This window comes from Loxodonta africana, chromosome 25 (genome assembly GCF_030014295.1).
Source record: "Loxodonta africana isolate mLoxAfr1 chromosome 25, mLoxAfr1.hap2, whole genome shotgun sequence".
In the NCBI taxonomy this organism is placed as follows: domain Eukaryota; kingdom Metazoa; phylum Chordata; class Mammalia; order Proboscidea; family Elephantidae; genus Loxodonta; species Loxodonta africana.
Genome location: NC_087366.1, coordinates 18,519,802 through 18,532,674, shown reverse-complemented (window position 1 = coordinate 18,532,674; position 12,873 = coordinate 18,519,802). Strand labels below are relative to the sequence as shown.

General features: G+C 38.5%; 1 protein-coding gene across 2 annotated transcripts in view; it reads left to right on the top strand.

Moving 5' to 3' along the window:
- Positions 1–12,873, top strand: part of RGL1 (ral guanine nucleotide dissociation stimulator like 1) — a 209,696-nt gene that overhangs the window by 110,616 nt on the left and 86,207 nt on the right. For both annotated transcript variants that reach the window (XM_023549193.2, XM_010590951.3), the window contains exon 3: positions 2,899–3,107. In XM_023549193.2, the coding sequence (XP_023404961.1) occupies positions 2,899–3,107 (209 nt within the window). The remainder of the gene's footprint in view (positions 1–2,898; positions 3,108–12,873) is intronic.

Sequence of the window (12,873 nt, the reverse complement as noted above, 5' to 3'; positions counted from 1 at the left end):
TAATAGTCATCACTTTCAATAAGGAAAGATTCAAAGTGGAGTTTGCAGAAAGTATAAGTAAAATGAGGATCATCAAACTACAAAATTATTTGATAAGGGAACCCTGACATTATTACAAGGTAAGGAAGTTTGATTTAGAGTTAGAGCTTGAATACCCCAACAGATTGAGAAGCTATTCCTTTTGTTGGTATTGTTAATATTTGACTCTGAAGTATATTTTTTCAACTACTGCTTTTTAATATTATCCAGGTTCTTAATTACTTTGGCCAGGTTTTGGAAGCGACAAGGTAAAAAACACAGAGCACCCCTAAATTTTGATATTGAGAAAGAGATTAAAGGAATATATAATATTCGAAGATTAAAAATTAACATATTTTCTAATTTTTTGATTTTTCTTTTAAGGGACAAATATGAATTAAGTTTTAGATGCATCCCAGTGATGTATTAAGCCAGCATTTTCCAAAATGTGTGCATTCTAAAGTTCTGCAAGATCTTCTGAGAATAAAGGGAAATCCGTATGGAAATGTCGTGTACGATATCCCCATCTTAGAGTTTCATAACACTTCATTATGAAGGGTTAACATTCGCACACTAAACCAAAAAAACCCAAACCGAGTGCCGTCGAGTCAATTCCGACTCATAGTGACCCTATACGACAGCGTAGAACTGCCCCACAGAGTTTCCAAGGAGCGCCTGGCGGATTCGAACTGCCGACCCTTTGGTTAGCAGCTGTAGCACTTAACCACTATGCCACCAGGGTTTCCTAGCATACTAAAGATGTAAGAAATTCTATGGTAAAGAAATATCTTTGACTTTGTTGAACCCTATAGTTCCCAAAGGAAACCCTGGTGGCGTGGTGGTTGAGAGCTGTGGCTGCTAATCTAAAGGTTGGCAGTTTGAATCCACCAGGCACTACTTGGAAATCCTATGGCACAGTTCTGCCCTGTCCTGTAGGGTCACTATGAGTGAGAATTGACTCAATGACAATTTTTTTTTTTTGCTAGTTTCCCAACTTGATTGCACAAGCTTCTTTTTTTTTGGAACTGTTGTTTTGCAGCATACACTTAGGGCGAGCTGTACCAACTAATTAAAAATGTAATTAGAATTTGAAACAATTTATCCTTTTCATTTACTGTTTCTGGTTAAAGGTAATTGAAGCTTCTGGGAGACAGATGGGTACTATTAGGCCGCTCTTAAAATTAGTATAAAGTGATAAAGAACAGTTATCAGGCCATGTTTTGAGTCAAAAGACCTAAGAAACCTAAAGAAACATTTGGTATGTTGCCTGAACTAGGTCACTCTCCTTAATAAACTAAAAGTATCTTTCAAAAATTAAATAAAGAAATAAAGCCACCTACTATATAATATTAATATCTTTTAGTAGTTAGCATTACAGCATGAAGCTATTCTAACCCCGTTTCTAAAAGCAGTTGCTGCTACTTTGTTCTTACACAATCTTACCTGTTAATTTCCTCCCAGTGTTGAACTACTGGCGGGCCAGGTGAAGAAAAAGCAAATATGCTACTTAATAAGCATGGTGTCGTCATTTAGAGATTCAGTTGTCTCTTCTTTGTCCCTCTTCTTTAATGTTCACATGCCTGATTATTTACATTTAGGAAAATCTGATAGAAAACAATTCAGACTTACAGTGCAGACAAACTGCCTGGTGATTGTTTGCATCACTTAGAATAATTATTTGCTTTAGAAAGAGATTCATTACAGGACTGCTCTCAATATGGCAGCTCCCCTAGTGCCTAAGAAGGACTGCTTCAGTTTGAAAATTCCATATCTATATAATTTGTTAGGAGCAGATTTACCGCAGAATGTAAGGTATACCTGTATTTTCTTTAAATTTTATTATCCATACTCAAGTTTTAAGCTTTGCAGATTTTATCACCAATCAATTCTTCTATATTATGGTGTATATCTATCAACATACAATTATCCTATGGAGCAGCTGGTGGGTTTGAATGGCTGACCTCCTGATTAACAGTCGAGTGCTTCAACCACTGCGCCACCAGGGCCCCTTCAACAATGTGTATTTATGTTTCCATTCTCATGCGATAGCTACTTTTCACAAGTAAATCTTTTCTTATTGCAAGTTTCTATAAGGTGGGGGTCGTGCATCCCTCCCATACCCCGTTACCCCCCAGAGATTAGTCCTGCTTGGTACAGCCACTTCTCAGTCAACTCTGTGGATTGTGATGATACTGAGTCAGAATGTACACTGCCTTCCGCGGACTGAAGGATGTCAGGGCATGGTTCTGAATACCTTAAGATGCATGGAAACCAACCAGTGGTGCACTTGTAAATGTTTAACAAAAGACTCACGGGGGAGGGGGGAGGATCCTAATTTTTAGTGCTTGCCAATTTCTATGGAGAAAATACTCCCACCATGGCTGATTGCAAGCTATTAACATGATGTCATCTGGCTCACACAGTTTCTAAAAATTTATCAATCAGCTCTCCCAAGCTGGTATGAGTCAGCTCCAGCACATCCCTTTAGGAGCTGTCTTTAAGAATGAATTTGAAAACTTACCAAGGAACAATAGAAAGGGAATGATTGATAACATTTGCTAAAGGCAATCCTGGGATCATAGAAAATAACTTTGATAAAGTATGCCAACAACCTAGTTATTGATAGAGGAGTAAGTAGAATGTAATCACTGTGAAATCATACGTCTACTTCTAGAAAGCGAGGGAACGTGCACACACACTCTGATTACCATCGCCACCACTGCACTCACAGGAGAGAGCATTGCCTTACATCACCTACAGAGAAATTAAATACGAGCAAACAGTACAGGCTGTGGTCTCTGGTTCTCAGATATTTCAGTGTTTTCAGTTTTACTTTAGGAATTCATTTTTCCTGATTGTAATCCTTGATTTATTGTACAGGTTGAAGGGGACCAGTTGCCTCCAGGACATACAGTCAGTCAGTATGAGACCTGTAAGATCAGGACCATAAAAGCTGGCACCTTGGAGAAGCTTGTGGAGAACCTGCTGACAGCGTTTGGGGACAATGACTTTACTTATATCAGCATCTTCCTGTCAACATACAGAGGTTTTGCCTCCACTAAAGAAGTGCTGGAGCTGCTGCTGGACAGGTAAGCGTGTGAGGACGTTTGAGAGTTGATAGAAATGTAAGGCTGTTTGCAGTGAAGACATGAGGTTCTGAATCACCTGTGCTTGGTATACTGAGAGATATGCGTGAGGATGGATTAACTGGAAGGAATGAAGTCTGAAACAAATGACATGGAGATTGTTCAGGCGGCACTTATGTTCTATTTCTGGGAAAAAATGAAATCTCATAAAAATCTATAAAACCATCAAGAATAGAAAACCATAAATCTAGACTCAATTGTTTATGGATTTGCTATCCTAAATTTTTCTGTATATTTTTGTAATTCTATGTAATTCTATTAAATAACCAGTTGACTAGGATTCTTACAGGGTTGTTGTGAGGATTAAATGTGATAATATGTATGAAGTTGGAGCCCAGCATTAGGCCTATAGGAAGTAGCTAATGAATAGTGGCTCCAATAATGATGATGATAATAATAATATGTGTTAACAGTCACTGTGTGTTGGCTGATTTATGGATACGTGTGTAGTCATGATCCTTGATCCATGTTGTGAAGTCACATGCTACGTATAGTAGAACAGTGTCCATTGTAATTCGCACATTGATAATCTTTATATTTCCTCCCTTATTTTTGTTTTATTTATAATTAAACTTGGTCTTTAAAAAAAAAAAAAAAAACTGTTGTTGAATTGACTTGATGTTGGGAGGAAGAAAACCGTCAGCCAAACAATTGTTTTAGAATCATGAGAATCCTCATCCAAATCCTTATATTCTGGGGTTTCCTGCGTAAGGAAGGAAATGAGATAGGGTATTTTTGTTGGTGGTCATTTTGGTTGTTGAATATCGATTTTTGTTAACAAGATTTTTTGTTTTAAAAGTAATGAACACTCATGTTAAAAATTCTTACATTATATAGTAGGGTATAAAGAGAAATGTTAACGTCTTCTCATATTGCTACTTTTTTTTCCCCCAGATAACATTTATTAGATTTTAAAAAATACATAGAAATTAAAAAGAAGAAAAGTAAATAGATCATAATCTAACTAGGCAGAAACAACGTGTTAACATTTTATAAATAGAAGTAATCCATGTATATAGTGAAAAGTTCAAACAATTTAGAAAGTTACAAAATTAAAAAGTAAAAGTCTCCTTTTCTCTAAGCTCCCCAGTCCCATTTCTCCTAGGTGATCACCCTAAACCATTCCTTTTGTATCTTCCCAGGATTCTCTGTGTGTATATAAGCGTGTATAGACATATGTATTATACAAATAGAATCATAGTACACAATCTCTTTTGCTACTTTTTTTCCTTATCCATATATCTTGAATAATTTTCCTCATTAAATGAATAACATGTAAAGTGCTTAAAGCTAGTGGCTAGCATATTGAAAGCATTCAAGAAATGTAAGTTATTATTTTAGTATCAGTACATATAAACTAAAAACAAACAAACCCGTTGACACCGAGCCAGTTCCGACCCATAGTGACCCCATAGGACAGAAGAGAACTGCCCCACAGGATTTCCAAGGAACGGCTGGTAGATTCAAACTGCCGACCTTTTGGTCAGTAGCCAAGCTCTTAACCACTGTGCCACCAGGGCTTGGATTTACCATTTTCTTTCTAATGGCTTTATAGTGTTTATTGAATAGGTTACTCTATGGAAGGATATTTAAACTGTCTCTAGTTTTTTTTTTTTTTAATCTATTTTTTAAATTTTATAAACAATGCTGCAAGGAGCATCTTTGAACATATGTCTTTTGAGAACGTGTTTGAGAAATCTATAGGATAATATCATAGAAGAGTGATTGATGGGTCAAAAGATAAAGCCTTTAAAAATTTAAAAGATGTTTCCAAGTTGCCCTCCAGAGGGTTGCACCGGCTGTACTCCTGCCCACAGAGAATGAGAGGGCCTGTTGTTTCATTTCCTCACGCCCTTGTCAACTGTAGGTATTTTCATCTCTACTGATCGTACCATTGAAAAATGACAGCTCATTGTTTTTGCGTTTATGTTTCCTAAATTTATGAGTGAGACTTAGCACCATTTAAGATACTTATCAGCCATTTGTGTTCGATGTACTGTCTTTTCCTATACTTTGCCCATTTTCCTTTTGAACTAACGTTCATCTAATTATAAGTTTTTGTATATTAAGGAAATCAGTGTTTTGCTTATCACATTTTAGAAATATTTTTTCTATGCATATGGAGTGAAATTATTTGGATCATTAGTTGTTCATCAGTTCATATCTGGGAATACTCACCAAATGTTTGTTCTTTATCACACATTGGTCTAGTTATGATACCCTGGGCTGCAACATAGATAGGAAGTTTGGTAGTTTCTTATGTGGCAATACTTGAAAGAATATTAAGCCTGGAGTATGAACCGGTGGGGTTAGTGAGTCATTGCTTTCATAGTTCTTTTGCTTGCATATCTCAAAATCTACAAAGAGACTCTGAAGAATTACATATATTGTCTCTTTTTTATTTTTCATACTTATGAAAAGGATGTAGAATGTTAACTGTTGGCAGGCAGTTTGAGGTCAGAACATCAAAAATTCCTCCAAGTTTATTTTGGAATTGGTAACCTCTTCTCCTCATGGGGCAAGTCCATTGATAACAAGCCACAGATGTCCCCTCAGTAAAGGAGCGTGCACAAATTCCAGCTGCTCGTTATAGATAGTGGACAGACACACGGGAACTAGAGTGTTTAGTCTGTGACTCACCTGCATCCAGCTTTTATTGGCTGTTTTCTTTTTTTTAATTCTCCAATCATAATGGGTAGACATTTTTGGATTTTTAAAATACTAACTGGATGGCAATTGTTCAAAAACAGCATCGACATTAATTCGAACCACAGTTTTAAAGGTGTAACTAAATGAAGAGTTAAGATTTATTTTGTACCATCCAAGCCTTGAATTTAACCTCATAGTCAGATCCTTTGTTTGCTTCTGAAATGAGTGGAATCAACAGTAGTGAATGCCTACGAAGTGCCCAGCGCTCCGGGAGACACCATGTGGATGCAAAGCAGAGAAATCTGACTTGGCTCTGGCTCTCAAGGTACTTTAGAGGTAGATTTACTGTGAAGTTGATGGTACTTAAGTTCCCTGGCCTCTCACTTGCGTAGGCTCCTTCCAGTACCCTTTACATAATTTTACATTCATTATTTTGTATTTTTTTTTCCTTAGAGAAGACTCCTTAAGTTATATGGACTGGCCCCACAAAACTTGGGCCCACCCCTGAATACTTAATATTTTACTCAAAAGATAAGGCTTAAAACCACAAAACAAGTAGACAACAGTTTATGACAGTGTAAAATAAAGCTTTAACGTGTTTTACGGATGAGACGGGGTAAAGAAGTTCATCGCGATAAATTCTGTTTGTTTTCTCTACAGAAATTTGGATTTGTCCATATATGTATAAGTCTCAACCTGAATATTGCTTCCTCACTCCATTTTTTACTGACAGTTTAGCTCTTGTGTTCAGAGTTTAATCTATGCATGAAGTTAACCAAAATGTATATCCTGTGACATACTGGGTTCTTAAGTTGGTTTTGGGGGCTTTTAATGCCTGTAATTAGGAGGTAAGCAATTAAGTTGCACAAACTTACCTTTTTTGAAAATGAGCATTTGAAATATTTTCCTTTCAGTAAAATTGTGGTAGACTTTTTCGTGGGTCTCTCATGTAAATTTTTCATTGTTATTTCTTTTTGTTTCTTAATAATAGATGGCTTATCTTCTATGATGTCCTTGGGTTTTTTATCTTCTATGAAGTTAACACTGAGAAATTATAGAGGATGTGCTAAACCTAACCAGTCAAGAACGAATTGAAGGCAGATGCTGCAGTTTTTATTTCCCACTAGAGAAAAGCTTATTTGAAGTCAAGCTTTGATTTTCCTCAAGACTTCCAATCCTGTGGCTGTTCTCATCTGGAACTGTTTTGTTTTCTCTGATTCCTTTTTTAAATCTTTTCATAGTTTCTTTGTTCTGCTAATATGAGCATTCATGATTGACCAGAACAGTGGTTTGAAGTCTTATATGGCTAATTCCCTGTGTCTGCTTTATCTCTTATTTGGGATGATCAGCAATTCACAAGGAATCCTGTTTCTAGGCTTTTCACCATGGCCCAGAGTTAATTCTAGGCCTCACTGGTTTCCTTTGAACCTAAGAGAAAGTTCTTGAGTTGTGGGTTAGTTGTTTGTGTTGGGGGCCTTGATATTTTATTTTCTCGAACTTCAAACATACATTCCACCAAAAGACCTATTCTTTCCACTGCCTCATTTTAAAAAAGTGAGACACCACTGAAAATGCCCAGCAGGGAGAAACATACCTGAGGTAAGGATCCTCAAATGTTTACATAAATATCTAGATTTTTCTTCAGATACCTGTCACATTAGCTACTTTTGACCCACATCTCTGGTATTAGAAATAAGCAGAAAGTTGAGGACAAGCAGAATATGAGTGAGCCAGAACTTCAGAAACCTTTGCCAAGCCACTAATGGCACTCAAGTCATAGTTTGCAAACCACTAGGTAATAGTCTGAATGACCCCGTTCGTTTCAAGCGAATTTTTCCAGTGGAGGACTTTTGGGGATGAGGAGGGTTGACACCACATCTAAGCACTATCCTTTAAGGCCATAATCTGACTTGAATTTACTTGCTTACTAATTTGGTGTATCTTTGAATTTATTTCTTCTTCCCACATTTGTTTGCCCTATGTTTTCACATACCTTATCTCATTTACTTCACTTATTGTTGGTCCCATGTTTACAGATGAGAAAGTTGAGGCTCAAGAACATTCAGTTATTAAATGGCTCCTTTCCAAGCATACCATATCACCTCCCGTGATTTGTTAATGATATTTTTCAAGGAAAGGATGATTTGGGAAGCCCCCTCATCATCTCTTTTTCTGTTGCCTCAATTGATGTCCCTTGGAAACTGCATTGCTTGAGGAGTGCTTTCTTCACATAATCGTGGGTGATTCACTTGGCCATCAATGTTCTTATTCATTTATTCAAACAGTATTTATCAGGTTGTTATACCATATACATAATTTACCATGCACCATATACATAATTTAATAGGTACCATGTACTGTGCAGGTGCTGTGTATATAATGATAGACAAGATGTCATGGCTTCTGTCCTCTTTGTGACACAAATCTAGTGGGAGATACTAACATTCAACAGATCAGCACATAAATAAGTGTATATAATTAAAATTGATATTGTGAGATAAGAGCTAGGTTCTATAACAGAGACAATAAGAGGGATTTTTTGGGGGTTTATACCCAGACAAAACTGGATGTTGACCAGTGATCTCAGTTAAATAGATCATGGGCAATCAAGGTCACTGTTGTGTCTGTGCATCTGGAATATTTCTGTGTATTTAATGTGCTCAGGTTGAATCCCAAAGAGAGGTCTTCTTGGGGGTTGAGGATATGACAAATGAGAAAGTGTGGGTGGATTTATGCAAATACATCACACTATGGGGATGTTGCTGTTGTTGTTACATGTTGTCAAGTCAATTCCAAGTGATAGTGACTGTCACGGATTGAATTATATCCCCAAAAAATATGTGTATCAACTTGAGTAGGCCATGATGCCCAGTATTGTGTGATTGTCCACCATTTTGTTATCTGATGTGATTTTCCTATGTGTTGTAAACCCTGCCTCTATAATGTTAATGAGGGGGGATAGGTGGCAGTTATGTTAATGAGGCAGGACTCAATCTACAAGATTGGATTATGTTTTGAGCCATTTTCTTTTGGGATATAGAAGAGAGAAGCCAGCAGAGAGACGGGAACCTCAAACCATCAAGAAAGCAGCGCCAGGAGCAGAGTGTGTGCTTTGGACCTGGGGTTCCTACATGGAGAAGCTCTGAGTCCAGGGAAAGATTGATGACAAGGACCTTCCTGCAGAGCTCACAGAGAAAGCCTTCCCTTGGAGCTGACACCCTGAATTTGGGCTTCTAGCCTACTAGACTATGAGAGAATAAACTTACGTTTGTTAAAGCTATCCACTTGCAGTATTTCTGTTATAGAAGCAGTGGATAGCTAAGACAGTGACCATATACGATAGAGTAGAACTGCCCAATAGGGTTTCCTAAGCTGTAACCTTTATGGAGCAGAGTGCCAGATCTTTTCTCCCACACAGCGACTGGCGGGTTGGAACCGCTGATGTTTTAGTTAGCAGCAGAGTGCTTAACCATTGTTCTGCTAGGGCTATTAAATCCATGCCTTATGACACGTGGAGTAGCCACACTTTTATATGCAGTGGGAAAGGAGCTGCTCCTTGCATGTGAAGCCAGTTCCTCTACAGCGTATTGACGAGTTGATCAAATGTGAAGCTTGAAAAATTTTTAGTTTTGTCTACTGGCTTTGTCAGGTTGTTGTTGTTGTTAGGTGCCGTCAAGTTGATTCCCATTCATAGTGACCCCATTTACAACAGAACAGAGCACTGCCTGGTCCTGCACCATTCTCACAGTCGTTGCTGTGTTTGAGCCCATTGTTGCAGCCACCCACTGTGTTAGTCCATCTCATTGAGGGTCTTCCTCTTTTTCGCTGACCCTCTACCAACCATGATGTCCTTCTCCAGGGACTGGTCCCTCCTGATAACATGTCCAAAGTATGCAAAATGAAGTCTCGCCATCCTTGCTTCTAAGGAGCATTCTGGCTGTATTTCTTCCAAGACAGATTTGTTTGTTCATCTGGCAGTCCATGGTATATCCAGTATTCTTTACCAATTACCATAATTCAAATGCATTAGTTCCTCTTTGGTCCCCTTATCCATGGTCTAGGTTTTGCATGCATATGAGACAATTGAAAATACTATGGTTTGGGTCAGGCATACCTTAGTCCTCAAAGTGAATCTTTGCTTTTTAACATTTAAAAGAGGTCTTTTGCAGCAGATTTGCCCAATGCAATATGTCATTTGATTTCTTGACTGTTGCTTCCATGGACACTGACTGTGGGTCCAAGTAAAATGAATTTCTTGACAACTTCCTTATTTCCCTGTTTATCATGATACTGGTTATTGGTCCAGTTGTGAGGATTTTTGTTTTCTTTATGTTGAGGTATAATCCATATTGAAGGCTATAGTCTTTGATCTTAAGCAGTAAGTGCTTCAAATCCTCTTCACTTTCAGCAAGCAGGGTTGTGTCATCTGCATATCACAGGTTGTTACTGAGTCTTCTTCCAACCCTGATGCCAAGTGCTTCTTCATATAGTCCAGTTTCTAGATTATTTTCTTAGCATACAGATTATTAGGTGTGGTTAAAGGATAAACTCTGATGCACACCTTTCTTGATTTTAAACCGTTCGAAATACTGCTTCTTGGTCTATGTGCAATTTCCTCATGAGTGCAGTTAAGTGTTTGGGAATCCCTGTTCCACCACTCTTCTGTCAGTTTGTTGTACTGTGGTAGCTTTCGTGTTGTGATGCTGGAAGCTATGCCACCGGTATTTCAAATACCAGCACGGTCGCCCAGGGTGGACAGGTTTCAGTGGAGCTTCCAGACAAAGACAGATTAGGAAGAAGCGCTTGGTGATCTACTTCTCAAAAAAAAAAAAAAAAAAAATTGGCCAGTAAAACCTTATGAATAGCAGCGGAACATTGACTTTATCAAAAGTGCCATGTGTATGTTTCCTTTTCCTTTCAAAATTTAAGGATACTTTATTGGAAAAGCAGTTTTTTTTTTTTTTTTTTTTTTGGTCTTTCTTTTAGCTGTGAAATTTATATGTGAGGCATATAGTGTCATAGTTAAGAGCATGGGCTTTGGAGTGAAAAACCTTGAACTTGATTCTGGTTTTATACCCCTTTCTCGCTCTATAATAACGGGTAAGTTAATTTATGTTACTGGCATCAGTTTCCTCATCTACAAATTGAGAATAAAAAAAGCACCTAATTTATAGGGTTATTATGAGGTATGAAACAAGTTGATGTCAAGTTGATTTCAACTCATGGTGACCCAGTGTGTGTTCTGTAGGGTTCTCAGTGGCTGACTTTTTGGAAGAGCCTTTCTTCAAAGGCTCTTCTGGGTAGATTCAAACCTCCAACCTTTCAGTTAGGAGCCACGTGCGTTGACCGTGTGCACCTAGGCACTTCATCATGAAGTATAAAGAAAAAAACGAAAAACTCCATTCCCATCGAGTTGAGTCCAACTCATAGTGAACCCGTGTATTATGGATTGAATTGTGTCCCCCCAAAATATCTGTCGACTTGGCTAGTCCGTGATTCCCAGTATCCTGTGATTGTCCATCATTCTGGTATCTGAGGTGATTTACCTATGTGTTGTAAATTCTGTCTCTGTGATGTTAATGAGGTAGGATTAGGGGCAGTTATGTTAATGAGGTCTATGAGATTAGGTCCTATCTTAAACCAGTCTCTTTTGAGGTATAAAAGAGAGAAGCAAGCAGAGAGACATGGGGACCTCATACCACTAAGAAAAAAGAGCCAGGAGAATAGTGTATCCTTTGGGCCTGGGACCGCTGTGCTGAGAAGCTCCTCAATCGAAGAACCAGAGCCAACACAGAGAGAAAGCCTCCCCCTGGAGCTGACACCCTGACTTTGAACTTCTAGCCTCTTAGACTGGGAGAGAATAAATTTCCCTTTGTTAAAGGCATCCGCTTGTGGTATTTCTGTTACAGCAGCACTAGATACCTAAGACACCATGTATTGGTTTCTTGGCAGTAATCTTTATGGAAGCAGATTGCCAAGCCTTCCTTCCATTGTGCCACTTACAGGGTTTGAACCGTCAACCTTTAGGTTAACAGCTAGTTGTAAACCGCTTGTACCACCCAGGGACCTATTTATTTATTGTCTTCAAGTCGATTTTTTACGAGGTATAAAACCCTAAAACCAAACACATTGCTACTGAGTCGATTCTGACTCATAGCAACCCAGTAGGACAGAGTAGAATTGCCCCATAGGGTTTTCAAAGCTGTAATCTTCCTTCTGCGGAGCGGCTGATGGATTCGAACCACCGACCTTTCTGTTAGCAGCTGAGCACTTAACTGTTTGCTCCACCAGGGCTGCTTTATGAGGTATAAAACCAAAACCAAACCAAACTCATTGCTGTTGAGTTGATTCCGACTCATAGTGACCCTGTGGGACAGAGTAGAACTGCCCCATAGGGTTTCCAAGGAGCGCTTGGTGGATTTGAACTGCTGACCTTTTGTAGCTCTTAACCACTATACCACCAGGGTTTCCTTATGAGGTATAGTGACTGGTGAATGTTAAGTGCTTAAGAGATTACCATTGCCTCGTTTTCTTTTTTCATACCACTTATCACTATTTGCAGTGACCCTTCTTACTTATCTTGCTTATTTCCTGACTGTCTCCCCTCTCAAGGACTACATTTGTCCTGTTTACTACTATAGCCTCTGAGGAGAGTGGTGCCTGGGCAGTTAAGTGCTTAGGAACTATTTGTCTCACAAATCAATAATGGTTATTTTTATTCATGCCTATCAGGAACGAGTGGTTGCCTTGGGAGGAGGCAGGACAGTGAACATCATCCAGCCTCTTCCTGTGTCCAGTGAGATATACAGATGTGTCTGTAGACTCATAGCATCACTGTCAAGGCACTGAGGGCTGACTGTGCTTTTTTTTTTTTTTAATAATTTTTATTGTGCTTTAAGTGAAAGTTTACAAATCAAGTCAGTCTCTCACATATAAACTCATATACACCTTACTACATACTCCCACTTACTCTCCACCTAATCAGTCAGCCCGCTCCCTCCTTCCAGTCTCTCCTTTCGTGACTGTTTTTGCCAGTTTCTAACCCTCTCTACCCTCCCAT